General features: G+C 41.1%; 1 protein-coding gene across 1 annotated transcript in view; it reads right to left on the reverse strand.

The window, feature by feature from the left end:
• Positions 1 to 20,987, reverse strand: part of LOC138723714 (BEN domain-containing protein 5-like) — a 935,765-nt gene that overhangs the window by 197,614 nt on the left and 717,164 nt on the right. The window contains exon 8 of the mRNA XM_069863065.1: positions 1,825 to 1,939. Within this exon, the coding sequence (XP_069719166.1) occupies positions 1,825 to 1,939 (115 nt within the window). The remainder of the gene's footprint in view (positions 1 to 1,824; positions 1,940 to 20,987) is intronic.

A 20,987-nucleotide genomic window follows, 5' to 3' on the forward strand; every position in this document is an offset into this window, starting at 1 on the left:
GGAAAAGACCAAAAGAGATGAAACAGACTTATCTAGCCTTATCTAGCCAATCACAGAGAAACTTCAGAGTTAAATTTTCAAAAACTAGCAATTGCTCCTTAGAGGTTTTTTAAAAATTCATCCAGTAAATTCAAGCAAATAAATTGTGATGTGCTTGTGGATTTCATTTGAGAAGGGAATAAAGTGTTTGCTGTAAATTATTCACTCAGCACTAGTTAACTACAAGGCCGGCACTTTACCAGGCTTTTTAATATTCTTCTCAAGATAATAGGTAGCATTTTGCTTATTACCCTCATTTTTAAGTTATTAGTTACATTAGGCCTTTTGTAAATAAAGTGAAGAATTGCAAGAAAATCAAATGCTTTTCAAACCACCTCGTTAAAGGTTTCTTTAGTTCGGGAGGGCTGAAAATTCTGCATATCACAAAAAGCTAAAACAATAGTGTACCATCAGGCTCAGCAATTCCAAATGAATTCACATGCTCTTTCATAGTACCTGGATTCCCCCAAAGCCTTTTTAAGTTATGAGCCATATAGATGTCTATAAAGCTGCATGCCTCTCAAAAAGCATAAATAATAGCACAGGGGAAAAACCTACAAGGGCAAATGAATTTATGGGGCAAAACAAAAGCTACTTAATTGCATCAGGAACTTCCCACGTGCAGGGTACCTGGAAGTGCATCTGGCACTGTAGCGTCAGCTACGAGAGCCATTTTGGCTTTTTTTTCCTGTAAGGTGACATAAGCATTATAAATTCCTAATGCTGTCAGATGCCACGACTGCAATATTGATTTGCCAAGAGGTGAGGGAGTAACCGCGTGGCTGAAAGGAGGCCATGTATCTTCAGAAATTTCACTTATAAAACATGTATATAAGCACTGCTGAAATTGCATCCGTGCAATTCCCTGCTATTTCTGTTTAGTAACCAGCAAGCACAGGAAGGTTAGGAAGCACATATCAGAAAGAACAGGGCTAGCAGCACTATTTTCTGCAACCTCTAGCTTCTTCCTCAGTGGTCTCCTCATTCACACAGTAACCCACTTTTACTCTGCTTAGCAATGGAATAACTAATTAAATCAAAGCTCAAGGTGGCCTGGTTACAGTGTATTGTGTTATTTAGTCTTGCGCTGTAAGTGAAACCACATACAGTATATTACATTTCTCAGGGGCTGCTCCAGAGAACTATGTAACACATGTAATTGCCCCCACAAACAAATCATCAACTAATCAACTGCTTTTCATTATCACCTCCAGCAGCACATTTATTTTGTAAATAAATGCATTAACAGTAAACAATTTTAGGGAAAACAAAAGATTATCAGAATACATTCTCAACAGAGGAGGTGGTAAAGTAGTAATTCAAATACTAAAATGAAACAAAATTAGCATAGGGTGGACTAATTATTCTGTTCCATTCCATGTATCCCTATCTATTACAGTACAATAATAGACTGAAATCTGTGACTTTAATGGATAATCTGGGTAGCTGAAGGAAACTATGATTGACTGACACATTTACACAGAGGCTGATAAGCAGGATAATGAATGCATTTATGAAACACAGCTAAGGTCTGACTATAAACTGACTTTAACTCCCACACCTAGAGGAGGCTTGCAGAACAGATACCCTGCTGTCTTGGAGAGTTGCCCTCTACCTCCTGAAACAAGCAATTGTCAATGGGAACTTCAGGAAACACACAGCCACTGGAGAACCTCTAGTTTAAGAAGAATGAATTGAAATAAGCCATGTAAGATTCAGTGACAAAACAGTGCAGGATGTAGAAGGTAGATATAACAGCACACAGATTCATGCTCCACACCCTACCTGTAATTTCCTAAGTATACTCCATCGGGATTGAGCATGGGTGCAATCTTGAAAACCAGGTGGTCTCTCAGCACTTTTGCAATAGGATGCTGGCTCACAAGGAAATCAATTATACCTGAGAAAAGTGAAAGAAGAGTTTGAAGATGTGGGTTTATGACATCAATGATTTCCAGATATCTATCTGAAATTTCACATATAAAATATTAGAATGATCATTCCTCTTGGTTCCTGACACCTCTCCTGCTTCCAACAGAACAAACCATTTACAACCATGTAGTGCTTATAAAAGTGCCACAAATAAGAGCTTTAAGGATAAATACCTTAGTTCATCCTCACAATGCAAGTACAATATGGCTACATCGTCAGGCAGTCAAGTTTCCACAGCAGAAGTTGAGCCACAATAGCAAAACACTTCTCCCAAGAGGTGAAATGAAGTAAAACCTACTAGTTTAAGCCTAGCACCTTACCCAGCACGAATAAATAGGCATCTACTGCAGCTTATCTCAGAAGTGGCAATTTGTTGGGCCGAGGCACCTCAAATTTGATTGAGCACGTGCTCAGACCTACTCTTTATATATGAACATAGAGTTCAGATCATCTGCATGTACAGGGAGGTATTAAATGCCTCACTAAAACTGGGGGCATTACATAAACTGTGTACCAGGCATACGGAAACAGAGAGGTTGATAGACTAAAATTTGTAAGGTCAGATTCTTCCCTTACTTTAGGCTCATAAAACCTAGGAGTAACTCCACCTCCTCAGTGAAGCTCCTTTAATGTGGAATCAAGGCAAGTGATGGGAAACTGCATCCTAAATGACCTTCTTTCAGGCACAGTCTCAGCACCAGAGCCTGCAGGAGCTCCTGCCTGTGGACTTTGTGCTCAGGGAGTGACTGAACATCTTCTTGCTCCAAGGCTGGTGCTGGGGCAGAAAGCAGGCAGTCTGGCAGTTTAATTCATTGCTTATTCCTTCACTGAGTTGGTACTGACAGAAATAGCTTCCAGGGAATGAATGTCAAGATAAATTGAGTTCCTGTGTAATCTCAGGACACCCACAGATAGGTCATGACAATTTGCTTTTTATTGTAAGGTCCATCCTGTGAAGCAGGAACCATTTACTGAATTTCCCCAGAATACATCAATCATTGTGCTCTAGTAGCAGGATAAAATTAAGCAAAGAAAAATTAAGGCTGATCATCAGTAAAATTTCACTAGTGGCAAGCTTTATTAGACTGTGGAATTGTCTCTCCAGGGGAAGAGTGGAACCCCGTCATCAAAAACGTTTAACGCTGGACAGGGCAAAGCCCTAGGGAACACATACAACAAGCAACAATTCAGCATAGAAGAGATGGCATGGGCTAACTAGTTGACTTAAAACCCCCCTGACTTTAGACCAGATTTTTTGTGATGCAATCAATACCTTTAAAAACAAACAAACTAAAACTTAGGTACATGCCAGCTTAAACACATTTATTTATAGTTTGGCTGAAATATACGTTAAGGATGGGAACAAAATCTCATACTCTGTACAACTGCTTCATTTAGTCTATTTCCTAAGGCCCATTTTATATTTCAAATACTAACAAATCTGAACCTATGTTGCTGTTGGAATGAATTCTAATTTGTTGAGGCACATGGGGGGAAAAATAAGCTTCTGAAATGTCTAAGATAATCAAGGTATAGTTGACTCTAAACATAAGCAATTCTTTCATCTGTTAGTGACTGATCCTGAAGAAGAGAAAGTCCATTTCTGTAACCAGGTTCTTCCACTCGATAAGAGAATAAACCTGAATTTCTAAAGCAAATTAGCATAAGCATAATTGTATTGCTCAGGAAATGTTTCTGCAATTACCTCTTCCCAATGAAGGAAACCAAACATCGATCTGCTTTTTGGCTGGTGTTGTGTCTTTTGTTCATTATACAACAGCACGATTGTGAAGAAACGACAGCAGCACAGTTGGATCCTGAATAACCATGTTTCCTAACTGTGTGTGAACACGGAAGGCTTAGCTATGTTCAAATGCTGTCCTCACTGTTTTCTGGCAGTGCCTAAAACATAATGCACAGTATTCACACCTGGAGGGCTCAAAAACTACTTCAAGGGATACAATCACACACTTAGTCCACTTAGTACTTGGAAGAGTTAATTACTCAGAAAATAGTATGTGCAGAACATTCTTTATCCTAGGGTCAAGTATGACCTTTCAAAGCAGCCACAGTAAAGGTGGCATAAATATCATTGCGTACACTTCACCAAAGAACCTGGTGGAAGAGTTTTGCCATGAGATCTGGCTGTGCACCAAGTATGTACTTATGACAGCTCTTCATGCAGCAGGGAGGATAACCTCGGGGATAACATGACTGCTTTTCATTCTGTAGGTGACACAAGAACTCGAACTCTCAGAGCTTTACTCCAGTTAAAACTGCTCCAGGGAAGCGGCTTGTCCAGGTTCTGCTCATTTTGCTCCTGTTACTAGTGCAGCCTCACTCACAGAGCTTGGCAAACGCATCTTGGCAACAAGAAGCTACAGCTTTCAGCTTCATGCAGGGAATTATTATTGCCTAACCAAGAACATGCTATGATATGGAAGGTTGTGTATAAACACATAATGGGTGAGCCTCTGCTCTACTTGATTCACTGTTACACCAGGCACACCAGACTAAAGGGGAGTAACTGACCTTGGGCACTCAGCATCTTGGTGGCAAATGGGACCCAGCGTTTTCCAATGTAACACAAGTTATTAGGGGGGATTGCAGCCAAATTCAACTAATCAAAAGAGATTTACTGTATTTTCTTATTTAGGAGACAGTTATTTAAATCTGAAGAAGCCTTAATCCATGACAAAAATACAAAGCAAGAGTTAAAAATAACTGACTTGCTGCAGTCGAACCTGGAAGTATAGGCAGTTCCAAGGAACATAAAAGAGGCATTATATGGAAGCATACATCTACAAGCCTCACCATAAAATTATTGTAAGCACCCAAATAATCAATACAGTCATTGAATAGCTTTGTCTTTCAGAGGAACCCAATAGTCTCTGGATCAATAACATTTAAAGTGAAAAGATACCAGAATATTAAAAAAATACCATCGCAGAGAGCTTGGTCCCCTTGTTAATAAATCAATACAAACTAAATTTTACAGCTTCTGTAATCAGCAAGAGACATATCACTGTATCTCATTAGGCCAGGGTTAAGAATTTGGCAGCGACCAAAGCCCATTTAATATCATTTACTTCAAGGCAGACATGGCAATACAACAGATGCCCTAATTTATTTGTTGATCTTTGTATTAAAATAACGGTTTGCTGGTAAACAGGAAGGGTAATGATGCCAGTCACCCTTGTTAGTACCTAATAATTGCTTAATTTGTCCACTAATTGACCTGTGCTACTGTTGAAGCACTGGATCGTGTTGCAGGGCATGAAGTAAACAAGGCCACTGTAATGTTACTTTAGAGAATGACTTCTGGAAACAGAACTACTTATTGCTATAAATTTTCTCTTCACAGATGAGCAGATTAATTGGTCTGCCAATTAGCCTGCTATTAAAGAAAAAAAATAGGCTGCCCACAGATTGGTTGGACCTTCAAACTGCAGCTCCGGTTTGGGTCAAATGAAGTAATCCAATCTGAATCAGTCACATCAGCTATGAAAAATAGGACAAGTATTATTTAAAAACAAATCTCTGTGGCTGGAGACCAAAGAAAATAGCCCAATAACTAAGTATTAGATTTTCAAGTGACTTTAAAATAAAATGGAGAACATGATGGATGGGCCCACTCAGCCACATTTCAGTATGGAAAAGTTCTCTGATTAAAAGAAGCAAAACAATATAGATTGTTTTCCTGTCATCCACTCTGGAAAGTAATTAAAATCATTATTTTTCAAATAATAACATGCGATTATAGATGCTGCCTAGAACCGGAACAGCTCAGAAATCAGCATTCAGCCATGTCATAAGAAGGGGCTTATCCATAGTCCACGAAAAATCACCCGAAGACTTTACACTAACTTCAAGCAGATTTTCATACTTGTGATGGAAAGGAAATAAAGAATCAAAAACAAGGAAAAGAGAAAACAATACTGACAACTGTGAGTCATTAGATACACAGTCACAATGGCTCCAAGAATTTTAGCTTTTTTTTATCAGTCTTTCTTGGTAAACACGTCATCTCTGAAATTGTGCTAAACCAGGACCAAGTCTCCCCTGCTCCAAGTCACTTCTCTGTCATTATTCTTTCTCACAGCTAAAGATGGTTTCTCAAATTTCTCTTGCTTTCTGCAGCTCAGCACCTCTCACCTACTCCAACTCTAGATCCTGTGGCATCTCTCTGCCCCTACTAATTCAGCTTAAATTATGTACTGGTGCTTCACAAGCAAGTTAATTGCCCCTCTCCCATAGCATGTCAAAGAAGCCACCTCTACTCAGATAATTTCCACCACATTAGGCGTTTCCTCAAGCAACTGCTTTAAACACCATTTAAACTTCCTGCTGTCTCTAATGTGACCTCTCCACATTGGTCCTTCCAAATAAAAGCCTGTCTTATCTCCTGTTTCTCCATTACAACATCCTTTCACTCTCAGTCTAACAATATGTTTAATTGTATAACTACATGATACATTTGCCCTGCTCCTATTACTGAAAATCTAATCAGCACAGATCCTAATGCAATATGGCAACTGCTAATGCAAACATATCCTGGACTGTGTCTAGTATATGCCAAGAAAGAAGCAATTTATTTTTTCAGCCCCATTTCCTAACACTGAATAGCTGCTGGTATCCTGCAGACAGCTCACCATAGCCTGCAGGTTAAAGAGAATGTAACAATTAGGCTCTAACAACAATAAGATATATTCATCAGAAAACAAATGCAAGGGAGTCCCGAACACTTATGTTTATATAAAACTACTGAAATGTTCTGTTAAAGGAGACTGAAAACAATGTGAAAGACACTATGCTTATACTTCCATGGAGAATAGGGAAACAAAAATCTGCGGTTGGGCTTTTTAGAGAGGTTATTTAATATGATGGTGAAACAAAACGTCGTAGAGTCATAGAATCACCAGGTTGGAAAAGACTTTTGAGATCATCAAGTCCAACTGTACCTATGCACTGCTAAATCATAACCCTAAGCACTTTGTCTACCCCTTTTTTAAATACCTCAGGGATGGTGAACAGCCGTTCCAGTGCCCAATAACCCTTTTGCTGAAGAAATTTTTCTCAATGTCTACTCTGAATCCTTGCTGGTGCAGATTGAGGCCATTTCCTCTTGTTCTATCATCTATCACTTGGCAGAAGAAACCAATACCCACTTTGCTACAACCTCCTTTCAGGTAGTTGTGCACAGCAATAAGGTCACCCCTAGCCTTTCAATGCAGACCCATCACAGGCCAATAAACAGAAATGCTCGAATAATATCTTAGGCTGAAGTGTTTCCGATACTCTACACAGCAGCAAGGGGGGAAAAAAAAGCATGTGAATGGCGATAAACGAGCAGAGGTGACTCGCAGCAGGATTATTGACATGATCTAACATCATGCTGTCACAGAAATTATCCCTACAATAGTTCAGGGCATGGAGTGATCCACAACCACAAGATCGTTGCAGATGCTGACTCTGCTCCTCCTTACAATGCTGCTCCTTCTCTTAACATATACAGACTGCCAAAATCAACTGTATTTTGATTTACATTTTAGAAACACATTTACTGGGGAGGAGGGGTTGTGGGGCACAAAGGTGAACATATTTATAACACCAACACAGAAGAAATTTTTAGGTTCGGAAAGCTTTATTAATTGCTTTTCCTATCTTTCTAAAGGTCCCTTTGGAATCCACAGCATAAAAAAAAATATTTAAACAAAATTATAAAAATAATATGGATGATGAAGGAGCACCGCAAAACTGAAACAAGCGCCTGGTTACAGTGTTAGATGAAGGAAAATGTGTTGCCTGAAGTATATCAGACAACAGTTTCCAGTTGCCAAACATGATGTATGTCTGCATGTGTATGCCTCCCTCTGAGTGGTTACCGCAGTTAAGTGACAGTGGAAAAATCCAGAACACTGGCTGTTTTTCATTAACTCTCTCTCTGGACTTCCTCAATATACACAGAAGTGCAAGGGAATTGCATGTGCTCAGAGAGGGATGTAGTACCACGCACATAACCTTAGTAAGTTTTCATCAGATCCTACTTTTCGTGTCAGCCTCTGCTCTGCTGCTTTCCTCTATGCTGATGCTCGAATTTCATCTCACCTTCCCCCAGGACAGGCACAGAGGGGGCCTGCACAGCCCTGCAGGTTCCACATGATGAGAAATAATCAGATTCTTAGAAAAAGTAGAGAAGTTAACTTTTCTCAGGATTTCCCAGGGAAAGGAAGGTCTCAAGGGAGACAAGATAGAGGGCCGAACGTGTCCTTCGGTGTATCAAGCATGGCATTGCTAGCCAGTCTACTCCACACTGGTGCAGCTCCACCTTGTGTACAGTGTGCAGTTTTTGGCACCACAGAATAAAAAGGATATAAAGCTATTAGAGAGCATCCAGAGGAGGCCACAAAGTTGGTGAAGGGTTTAGAGGGCAAGTTATATTAGGAGTGGATAAAGTCACTTTGTCTGTTCAGCCTGGAGAAGACTGAGAGGAGACCTCATTGCAGTCTACAGCTTCGTCACAAGGAGAGGAAAAGGAGCAGGCACTGATCTCTTCTCTCTAACAACAAATGATAGAAGCTCAGGAACTGGCAGAAAGACGTGCCAGGGAGGTTTAGGTTAGATAGTAGGAAAATATTCTTCACTCAGCAGGTGGTGGAGCACTGGAACATGCTCCCCAAGGAAGAAGTCATGGTGCCACACCAGACAGTATTGAAGAAGCTGTTGGACAACATCCTCAGATACATGGTTTGAATGTTGGGGTTGTCCTATACAGATACAGGAGTTGAACTCAATCCTTGTAGGTCCCTTCCAACTCAGGACATTCTATGAATTGCTAAACAACACAATTGCCCATGACAAAACACATAGGAGCCAACCAAGGCAGATGAGACAGCATTACAAAGGATGCAGTAGGTGAACCAGATACTTTCCTGGCTGCGGTTCATCTAAAGTATACAGAAAAAGAGAGGTTAATTAATTCTCCTGGAATACCAAGTCTTTTGATAGCAGAGCATTTTGTCCCCAGCTGGACAGGTAAGTATTTCAATGCTGCCTAAGATCTATTTGCTTGAGTGTACTTGGTAAAAAGCACCACAAAAAGTCTTAAGGTCCTTGTGGCCATTTGGTCATTTCAGTTGTTTTATATCTGTAACCATCACTGCTACTGTAAAAAAAAAAAAAAATTGAAAATTTTTGAAAAAGCAACAGGTATTTCCCTGGTGGGGTTGTATATATGACCCCAATTCAGTTATTTTTAAAGAAGTTTTAATCAACTTGAGACAGAAAAGTTGCACATCCAACTTTAAGGATTCAGCTGTGATAAGCAGATTGATTAGGTGCACATCAAGCTATATTATAGCATATTTGTTCTTTTATTTACCATTTATGCTCTCGTCTATTCTCTGCTGTAACTCTATGCCTCTTCAAAACACAGGATTAAAAGCAAAGGAAATCTCAAATAATGGGATAAAATGAATGTGCAGGAAATGAATGGGTGAATTAGATTACAGCAGATGAAACACTAAGGTCTCAAATGCAAAATGCAGGGAGTTTATTTAATTTGTTACTCTTTTAAAATCAAAATATGCTCACTGACTTGAATTAGTAATTTCCCTGTTTTAAGATATGTTAGGCCATTATAGCCAGGCCTGTTTCCAGAGCAGTGAAATAGATGGAAAACAGCCAGTCTCCCAGGGAACTCACTAGCTTACTGCATTTTGTCAGCCCAGTGAAACAGTCCTAATGTCAGCTCCAGAGAAAACTGCTTCTGCTATAGGGGCTGCATGCAAAGGAATTGTGACAATGACTAACAACAAATACTTAAAACGGCAGAACAAGGCACTATGGATTTTAACTTGAGTTTTAATGTGCGTGATAAGCACAGACAGTAATTGATTTAAAGAATGTTTCAAAGAATTATTTTTCCCAACCTCTCTCTCCCTCTCTCTTCCAGTTAGCACAGAGTTCAGCAATTAATTTGGCGTTCAGTGTAGCTGAAACACAAATCCACGTGAAAGAAGCAAGAGGTGGGAACAGCAGTCATGGACCTCCCAAATGGGTTCTACCAGCATAAGAGAGAAAGATTGCTCTGTCAGCCTCTGACCTAAGGGTCTAGACCACAAGTCTTACGAGAAATGGCTGAGGGAACTGGGGTTGTTTAATCTGGAGAAAAGGAGGCTAAGGGGAGACCTGATTGCTCTTTACAACTACCTGAAAGGAAGTTGTAGTGAGGAAGGTGTTGGTCTCTTCTCCCAGGTAAAAAGACAAGAGGAAATGGCTTAAAGTTGCACCACGGGAGGTTTAGACTGGGTATTAGGAAAACAATTCTTCACCAAAAGGGTTGTTCAGCAGTGGAACAGGCTGCTTAGGGAAGTGGTTGAGTTGCCATTCCAGGAGGTACAAATGAAGCGTAGCTGCAGCACTTAGAAACGTGGTTTAGTGGTGGGCTGGGTAGTACTAGGTTTGTGGTTAGAATCCATGATCTTGAAGGTCTTTTCCAACCCTAATTATTCTGTGAATCTGATTCTGAATCACGGCATTCTAACACCTTACCTCCACCCCACCCATCAAGATTTTTCAGACATGCTCTTTTGCATGTAGTGATCTAACTGAGGAGGCAGAAGTCTCTGCTGGAGGACCACAAGTATGTGACAGGTTTCTCTAGAGAGATCAGCACATCATAGTTTGTAAGAACATCAAATAGCAGTTGTGTTACTGCATCACAGCTTCATAATCAAATAATACTCTAGCTATTCTAGTACCCAAACATTTCAACTGCTTTCCAGAACACCCAATAAAGTCATAAAATGCCTTCTCACACACTTGTATGGACACAGGAAACATTTCTGGCATTACAGCCCCTAATAACATTAAGACTGTGATTCAAGGAGGATTCAGGAATACCTTGCCCTAGTGAAACATTCTAGGACGACTGGGTGATATGATGGACAATATGACACCACTAGGAACATGTTCTTGCCCATTTAATGTATCTGCTCATTACAAATGGATGTGACAGACTGAGACAGAAAAAGCCCTGCTTAAGTATTTCCTTACATTTATACTCCTTGTTTTCACAGAAGCTTACATCAGCTAACTTTCATGTGCACTGACTATCCCACTCTTTTTACTGGGTGTTGACATTTAGACCATGTAAACATTACCTCACAACCCCAAAGAGTTCCACTCCATGGTAGTCCGGATGTGTTTCAAGCAGGGAGTCTATGTAGAGAAATGGATATGACTGGATATGAGAGTCAGCCACAAATCATTAGTCTAGAAGTAAAATCAATTCAGTGCAAAAAGTTGGGAAGTGATGAGTGTTTGGAATTTCCTACATAATTTAATGAGCTATGACTCTCCTCATAAAAAGATTCACATCTGCTTTGGAGGATATGTGACTGCTGGTGCTGGGTTGGAGCACAACATCCTGATTCAGTACTGAAAAGACATAGATATGAATTGCCAGTAAAACATAATTAAAGCTGGCATTCCCAGTGACTAGGATGCGGTACCAGGAGCCAGAATGCCTGATCTCGGTCTCTAGCACTGCTGATTTTTGGCAGGTTACTACCAGAGTCTGCTATTTTCGTAAATTCAACTTGTGATAGCAATGGCCAGATTTACAGGACAACAAAGCTAGCAGCTGTGGGGCCAAAAACAGCAGATGGATTTTTCAAGCAAACTCATGAAGTTCATTGGTGCTGACTGCGCTTGGAAATGTGGCAAGTGGCAACAACAAGGATTTGGTAAGGGTTGATCAAATTCTGGAACTTTTCTAGTCTTACCCAGCCGGCACTAGAAGAGATATGTGCCACTGATAGTCCGTTCCCTCACCCTTTTGCCCCATAGTTCTAAAAAACAGCCCTTTAGATGTCAAGATGGAAAACTTTTTAGCAACAGAAGCAACCGGTATTGCAGATCACTTCAGAAATGCAAGCTTCAGTACTTTCAGCTCTGCTGTCTTTTCTTCCAAACAAAATCAAGAAACATTGAAACTGTTCCACAAGCCACGGGTGGTGCTGAGCACCTCACTGGATCACCCAGGGAGGATGAAATGCAGTATTTGACTTTGCCTCAGCCAAAAAAGTGAAAATCAGGCATTTTCTAAGGGCATGTCAAGTTCCCACATGAAAGTTCTCCAGGTAATTTACTCTAGCCAGCACCTGGTCTTGCCTGAAAAAATATTACTAAACACATCCTAGTAGTTGATAGAATAAGACCACAAGAACTGCCTCATTACTAAAGACTGCCTAGGTCATATTTATGTAATGTTGTTCTGATCAAACAGTCTTCTTAGCATACCTTAAGATGTGATCTGATGTTTTGGCAGTTTAACAGCTGGAGACCCCAAGGAACCTAGCAGTTTGACCCTTTCTCTCATTTGTTGGAACCAGCAATTTGTGGTGTTGGGTCTCATTTTGATGACATTGATTTTTGGAATGTGGGTCTTTTCAGACTTTCGGAAAAAGAAGTACAATGACAGAAAAAAGTAGATTCTCAGTAGCTTCAAACTTGGGGGTTTGTGGTAGCAGCAGGATACTTGAACACTTGATCAGAGTAGCGGTAGGGTGAGAGTAGCACCATCTACCTCACCCCACTACAGCTCTGAGCACATGGGACTCGTACACTCCTTTCAGCAGTACCTGGTATGCATTGTGAGTCTGGGTAGTACTAGGTTAATTTCTCCCGTTATTTCATGGTATCTGGCTCTCTTTTTCCTTACAGCAATGAGATCCCCACTAGCATCAGAAAAATTAGACTTACATAGAGAAGGAAAATGAGGCCAAGGCTGAATTTGTCTGGTAAAAATTTCAAGGCTGAACAGAGGGAAGCATACTGCCTCCTGACCTCTGCAGTGATTAGCCCATACCTCAGCCATGTTATTACCCTGATAGCTGATGTAGCTTGCTTAACTACAAACTAATCTGCTCCAGACCCAGAGGGCAGTCATAAAGGTCTCCAGTTGAACTGATGCAATAGCAAAGACCTGTGGAATTGACTTCAAAGAACGTGTCAGGCTGTCAGAGAGGACATATCAGCAGGAGTATACAACTGCTGCAGAATAGCTTAAATAGTTCATAAATTCAGTGCACAGCACAGGCTTTGTTGGTTGTTTTTGGTTGCTTTAATTTTCCTAATATGCTGTAAGGAGCTTGGAGTCCTCTTTGCATCAAAATGAACCTACAATTACCCCTTAGATGATGCCTCTCTTTTCCTCCTGGGAAGAAACAAAAGGGTTCATGGAGGAACACTGTGGGGATCAGCTGATCTTACTTTATTAATGAATTACTTGGGATTTATCAGAATAATTCTAAAGATGTTACTTGAGAAGATGATGTCTTTGATCATTATTATTCAAAGTCTGTCCTTCCCATGAGTAAGAGTCCTCCAGACAGCTGTAAAAATGTTTGTTGGATTATGGGCCTCAATTTTTCTACAATTAACTCATGTTAAATACAGCCAAGATTTAAGCCTTATAATGGAACAGAAATATTCAGATCTTACTTTCCCTGATGTGCAAGACAAGAGGATTGCAACCCAGAAAGGTGGGGGAAAATAGACATAAGTGTAGAAAGATCCTGAGTGCGTAAACCAGAGTTAAGGAGGCATGTACCTTACCAGAACTAAAACCAGGCATCCTTGCATTGTTTCCTGCTGTCGTTATTGACTTACAAAACATCAGTCTTATCACCATGTCCCTGTAAAGGAGAGTTTCAGCTGTAAACCAGTGGCTTGCATAGCACTAGCAAAGAGAGGGGAAAAAAACCCAGGAAATCACTTCTTTCTCCAGTTTTCTTTTTAGAGCCATAAGGACCTTCCAAGGGGGAAAAAAAAGGAAACTAGATCATTATGTTGTTGCTGCTCCACCCAGGACCAGGATAAGCTGCCCAGAGCCTGGAATATGACTGTTCTCTTCCCCTCCATGACAACCAGGCATATGGACGTCTGAAACCCCTCCAGGATAAGCAAGGAATCTGCACCACAAGCGTGAAGTTTCCAAAGTTGTCTGCACCAGAGAGAAGATTCCCAGAAGAGCCTTCTAAGTGACAAAAAGAAACCTTTATGGACCCAGGAAGGACTAAACAAGATTTGTTCTGCTTGGGAAACCACTAAAGTTTGCTGTATTACAAGACATAGTCAAGGACAATGACACTTCTCTCAAGCCTTTTACTGCCTTGCCTCGTGAGGACTACGAGCACTCCCTATGCCCAGAGTTACCTTTTAGAATCTGGCAGCAGTATCTTTCTCTCGGGACCAGGAAACTTTGAGTTTTCAGTGTGCTTATTTTAACAGAGGTGGGCACTGGGCATGGAGGAATGGACTAGTTTTATCTAACACCTCTCTTGGGAGCTTATCATCTAGCGTTGTTTTGCATGTTTAGTAAGAACGAGCAAACAGCTGCATCATGCTTTTAAGTCTTATGGCATTAACTGTGGTAGCAATCAGAACTCTAGAAGTCTTAAGGTGGATAGATCAGACCAAGCAAAGGATGTGTTATAAATCAAGAAGGCAAAAAGTATTTCTCTGGAGAGAAATAGAGAATGCATTTACATATGAAAATCCAATACACAGTGAAAAAAAAAGGCATTACATAAATAATGCTAGGGAAAAATGAAAAAGATACATTTTCAAACACATTCTAAAAATGGTTTCCAACATCTGCAAATGTGTTGCTCAGTCAAGTAGAGACCCAGAAACAATAGGTATGAACCAGGCAGGTACACAAAGCTATGTGATACAGAGAACAGAGAGGCACTGTGGAAGGTCAGTCATTCACAACTATCCTTTCCAGTTTCCTTTAGCTGTAGAATGTTGCAAGAGTATACTGGGAAGCATCTCTCTTATCTTTCCTTGACTTTTAATAACCTGTGGGCACTTGCTATTGGCCACTGTCAAATGGGAGTTACTCAACTAGACTCCTGCTGTGACCCACTGCTGGTGTAAAAGTAGAATATGTACTGCAGCAACAGCACATGGGGAAGTAGTTGCCCCCATGGGTGATGTATTTCCTGAACACCCCAGGTCTCTCAAGATAAACATGCAGGATTCAGAACAAAGTGGGAATCTGAACTCAGAGGAGTATGCATTGCATTTCCCTGTGCTCCAGCTCAGAAGCTAAGTCTACTTAGTTGCAGAGAAGAGCTGAGGTGTCAGGACTTGTCAGGACTGAATCCCAGTTGCTCGCCTCTGCTGGAGCTGCTTCTTTGCCATTCCTATATGAAGATAGTGCATACATACATTCCCCAGATCCTAATAACAGCAGCTGAAAGCCTGACCCTATAGGAAACCAGCACAATTATTTGCCCTCATTTCCCCTATGGGGACAAGTGAAGTGATAGCTTTCTGGTTACTCTCAATACATGAAAACTTACACTAAGCCAGCTGTAATGGCACCTTTTGGCTGCTTCATTGATTTCTACTTTACTAGGTTTGCAGTTTATACTGCTTCACTTTCACAGGATTTTCCTGTTCTTCCATTCAAATCAACTAAAATGGTACAAGACCTCTTGCCTGTTAACACTCAGGGAAAGTCTCTTGTATGGCTTCTATAGTAAAGCAGGGTACAAAGTCCACAGGAATTATGCAGTGCTGGCGTCACCCAGTAAGTCATTCCTTCTGAAATGCATTACCATCAAATTCCAGAAACAGAGAGTACTGTTAATTCAATGAAGAGCTACTTTACACTTTCCTGTGGTTGCCTTCTGGTCACGAGAAGTAAGAGTGGTATCACAGCTGTCTTGTTCTTCCTGAGAGGTGGCCACCTTTGCCCTGAAGCTAGTGTGAGATCTCTGCTTGTTCTCGGTTTGCACCTCAGACAGACATCTAAAAATACGGCATGAGCAAAACCAAACAGCATGTGAGATAGAAGTGGATCTGTATCCATTTTCCCCTTGATGCTTGCAAGTTGGTAGTAGAGGCTGAGCAGTTCTAACCAGTGTCTGACCAGAATATTCGAATTTGAAATGAAACACGGGAGCCCATTTGCACAAATTCTGTAACTTCAGCTTTTGCAGACGATGAAAGCAAGGACTGTACACAACATCTGAACTACTTCTGGGTGACTCATAGGCTGACCAGACTCGGGGGGGGGGGGGAAACAAAGAAAAGGAGTGATTTATTAAACAAAACTAATCCTGTGGGAAGAGCCAATGGCCAAGAAAATGCTGTCTGCATCTGAATTTTCCCCTCTTTAATCCAAGATGAAAGTTGTGTATCTGTAAATTACTTCTAGTAGTGCTGGAGGGGACTTGTTGGACAGCTACTTGTACTGGACTCCTGCAGGAAAAACCTTTTTTTCTGTGAGGGTTTGGGTTTTTTGTCTTAACAAAAGAAACAAAAAAAATTGCAAATGCTCTGCTTTGCTCCTCACCAGTGGAGATGGATCTGTTCTTTTATTTACACTGCATGACATCCAGGCAAGAATAAGCTCCATAGAAATAAATTAGGGCCACTCCCTGCTAGTACAGATATGCTCCTGGCTGATAAGCAGCAAAATACGTTGTTAGCCCCTACCTACCCTCCAGAGAACATCTTGCTGTGAAAATGAGGCTGCACTGCAGATCATTAAAGGTGATAGTGATTAGCACTGAAGAGGGAATATTCAGAAAGCAAACTGTCCTCACATGAGTAAGGCTGCCATAAGCAACTGACATCTCTGCTTGTGAAGAGGTAAAATTCTCCAGGAAGGTATAAAGTACATGCTTCCATCTGAAGAACACAAGGGAGGAAGTTAGAAAGATATAACTTTCACACCTCCCCTAAGCACTGAGTGGTTTTGTTGCTGTTTTAGTAAGAAAAAAAAAAAAAAACACAATATCCTGAAGAATTCTGTTTGGAGACAGTCTTATTGCAGAATCTACTTTGAAGCATATTAAACTAAGAAGGAATAAGATGCTCTTGTTGCAGAATAAGAATTGCTGAAGAAATATTCTATTACATTCTATATTCACAGACTGCCTCAGATGCAAATGAGCTCTCAAGTGCTGGCAAGCCCTTAGACAGAAGCTCTCCCCAAACACTTTGCAGCAATGGGTTTAAACTCTGGCAGCACTGTGACCACATAAGCTAATGTCAAAGTGCTATTTCCCTCATATGGCCATTAGGAACACTGCCAGGAAGAAGAGGAAATGACAGAGTTCATATGTAACCGGGAGCAAAGACTGTCTAAATTCCTACCTCGAATATTCAGACTGAATTTTAACATCTTAAAAGTGAATTTAACAAACAGCCTCTTTTACTGCGTGAAAGATACAGATATCAAAGGGGGAAGGGAGATGTACCACAGAACACACTGGACAAACTGAGACTGCAGACTGACACGCACACTGCAAAAACAAACTGTTTATTTCAAAGCCACTAGAGGGGTCTGTTAGCTGAGCATGGTGACAGTCACTTCCCAGCTGCTGCCTCCGGTTCAGGGTAGACAACCTGCCTGCAGTGAATCAGGGGCTCAGTTCCAATGTGCTTTCAGCTCTGATAAGGGGCAGTACTGCTTGATGTTTCCTGCTCCAACCAAGGAGTAAAAGACAGACCTAGCTTTGGAAATATGGTACTCAAGAGGAGGCTGGGTCACAGCATTTTTTAACTCCATTGTTGATTCTGTGATATACTGTCTCCTGTTTGGTGGAAGATGCTACAGCTCAGTGAGGCTGAATGGCTTCTCCTGTACCAAGGAATTAGCTACCTGCCTGTTCTCACTTTGGTGTTAGGACACCAAGCACTGGTGTTTGTAAGGGGATTAACCTCAGTGGTGATTAATGCCATACAAAATCTGCGATGGCAGTAGAAATTTAATAACCATGAAAACTGAAATCTGTCATTGATGCTAGAAATAGCTCCTTTTGACTAGGTAGAGGCCCTGAAGAACAAGAATTTATCCTGTTGTCAATGTCAGCACAACACCTGTTCTGCGGCCACTCAAAGATCTATCTTATAACAGACCATAATAAGAGGCAGGGTCCAGCTTTGTAATATGTTGCTGAACACATTGACACATTGTATCACTGGCTGAAAATTTTGAAGTAAACTTTGAAAATTTTGAAGAAAGTTTGTCTTAAGAAAACCATAGACTTTCCCTTTTCTCCTTTTTTTTAACTGAGCACTGTGGTATATTTTGAACTTTTTGATTCTTCCTTCTCCCTTTATGTTTTTCCCTACAGTGATAAAATGACAAAAAAGCAGGGGGGAAAAAGAGAGAGAAAGGAAAAATAAAGAAAAAATAAAAGTAAGCTTGTGTGAAATTTAAAATAAAACATTCTTTTTGAAAACCTGTGGCATAACCTCCACCCCTAAATAAATTCTTTTTCACCTGTCTCAAAGTATCTTCTTCATTTAGCGTCAGCAAGGACTAAAATCGTAACCTCCAAATCAGAGCATGGATACCAGGCATCTGATACCATTTGCAGAACACGATAGGTAATTAGACTCTTGAACTAACACTATAGGGCACATGCAGAAATCATCACTTATGGGCCACATCTGTCACTAAGGAACAACCTCCCTAGGGAGGGTGATTTTTTTAAAGAGCTGTATGCCACTGTTTAAAATCACCCTAAATCGACACTTCCTGTCTACAAAGTGTTTAACAGGAGTTTGTCCACGGATGACAGTACCAGCAAAGCAATTTGTGCCTACATTTCTTCCCAGATAAAATTAAGCAGGACAGGTAAAGAATTTATGACCCCTTTTAGATGGGGCGTGTGCCCCATTACCCTTCCTCTTCACCCTCAGAATGCAGAGAAGCAGAACTGTATTGAAAGAGCAAAGACAACTTCTAGAGGGCTGTTGCCTGGGGGGAGGAGCCTGCTTTCATCTCAAACCCCTTCCTCTTACCCTCCAAACACACTTCACGTCCTTTTCTCTGTAAAATGCAGAGGTCAAGGAGACATGCCTTTTATAAATGTACACAATACTTTGCAACAGGCACACAGAGCACATGTAAGCAATCTGTGTAGGGGCAGAGGAAGAATTTCACTTAGGTGCCCTTGTGTCAAAGAAAAGTTTCCAGCATCCAAGTCCTAGTCACATATGAATGCTGGTTCCTCAGAGCAGCAGCTATAGCAGTGCAGAAGGAGCAAGAAGGCAAGTGCAGGGCACCTCAGAGGCAAAAGAACTGAAAACAAAATGAAAACAAAAAAAATCAATTCAGCTGAACCAAGTCAGGGCACACAAAGTACAAAGGGTCAGAAGACATAGCTGGAAACAATAGACTGGCATGATTAATATCAGCTGCGAGGAAGAACTGGGACACAACTGAAGGAGAATGAAAAAAGCTTAAAGTATAAAAACTAGAAGAGATTCCTAATTGTGAAGCCTTACATACCACTGCAACACATGCAGCTTGATCAGTACAGATCTCACACACTGCTGCATTCACAGAAAGGGCTTCATCTCACAGTTTTGACTCCTAGAAGTTAACATTGGTCACTTAGTAGGAACATTTTCTTTTTTGATTAACAACAGAGCCATGCAAAGGAGATCTAAAGACAATCCTAATCTTCATGTGGTCTTTACAGCTCTTTTTTGAGTTTTGCATATTCCTGCCCTTGTCTAATTCAGCCAGGGCAGAACTTCAAGGTTTCTGCCTAGAATTTTCACACTAGCAACAGGTGCTCCAACACTACTTAATCCGTGCACGTGAAGTCCAGTTTGAGGAAAGTTGCACACACAGTACACTGGATGCTCTTAGCCATCTGCCCAGCCACAGACTTAGCAAGAAATGCCATGAGCGAAGTATTAGCTAGACCTTCCAGAGGGCTTGCTCTCCCATGTAGGCCCAGAGAAGACCTGTTGCATGGGTGTAACGCTGCTCCCTAGAACTGGTGACTTGATCTCCATGGCCATTCAGAGCAATATGCGCAGAAAGTGACCATGACTTTATAACTGGGAAGATATGGATAAGTATCTTCAAAATCCACTTGGACTGCAGTTTCCAGTGGGAAAACCAGGTCGCATTAAGGAAAGCCAAGTGACCATGAAGTTCAAATGAATCAATGTTTTCTCTTTTTCCTATCTTCAGCCGTCAGCAAAGCACCACAGTGTGCTGTTACAAAGATGATGTACTTTGCCCTAGCAGCAGGTTGGTTAGGGCTGAGATGAAGTGATCTTTAAGCAAGCTAATGCAATTCAAAAGTAGGACCAGTCAAGAAACATTGCAAAACCATTATGTTTAAGAGATTAATTGGACAATCCCATCTGGAGACAAAGGAAATTTGCCTGCTGTTGTATAATGAAGCCTTTTTCAATTCTCCGTCTTGAAGACCAAGGGCTCTTTTAGCTCTCTGATTATTGCAAAGATCAGTTAAGCAGAGATAGTCAAAGACCTGCCCTGGGCAAAGGCCAAACTGAATCAAAGCCACTTGACATTTTGTAGATGCGTAGGCAAAGCTGACCTTGTCCCAGGGATGAGGAGTTAGGATTGATCCCTTCCACCTACTGGGAGATGCAAGGTGTGCGTGCAGGGCTAGTCTTCAGGGCTGAGCCTGCCTGGCAAGTCCAATTTTCCTTTCCCACTGCTACTGAAGAGATGAAAGAAATGAGACAACAGCTCCTGCTGTTGGTGGGAAGGGGTGTCTCAGCCACACAACAAGCCTTCCCCTCAGATGACACAACTTTTCCCTCAGAGGCACCTTGGGTCACCAGAGCTCTGGAGATCTCTTCTTTCCTTTGCAGACTGCAGATCCCAGCCCTTGCACAGCCCCCTCCACCCTCCTGCCACCATCACACCGCCTTCTCTTCTCAGGCATTCCCTGGCATGTGCAAAAAGCATTCATGGCAAGAGAGCAAACGGCATAACTCTACAGCCAGAGAAATTTAACCTCATTATGAACTTCTTCCAGCTCAGGCAATCAGGTGTATAACCTTTTATATTTGCCTGACACCATAGTGAATTGATTCAAAACCTGTGGTATCTTGTAACAGCTAATATCACTTTGGGTAGCAGAAATCCTTCCAATGGTCTATTTACATCAACACAATTTTAAGAGGAGCTTTTATTACCATTACTTCAATAT

This window comes from Phaenicophaeus curvirostris, chromosome 8, assembly GCF_032191515.1.
Source record: "Phaenicophaeus curvirostris isolate KB17595 chromosome 8, BPBGC_Pcur_1.0, whole genome shotgun sequence".
NCBI lineage: Eukaryota > Metazoa > Chordata > Aves > Cuculiformes > Cuculidae > Phaenicophaeus > Phaenicophaeus curvirostris.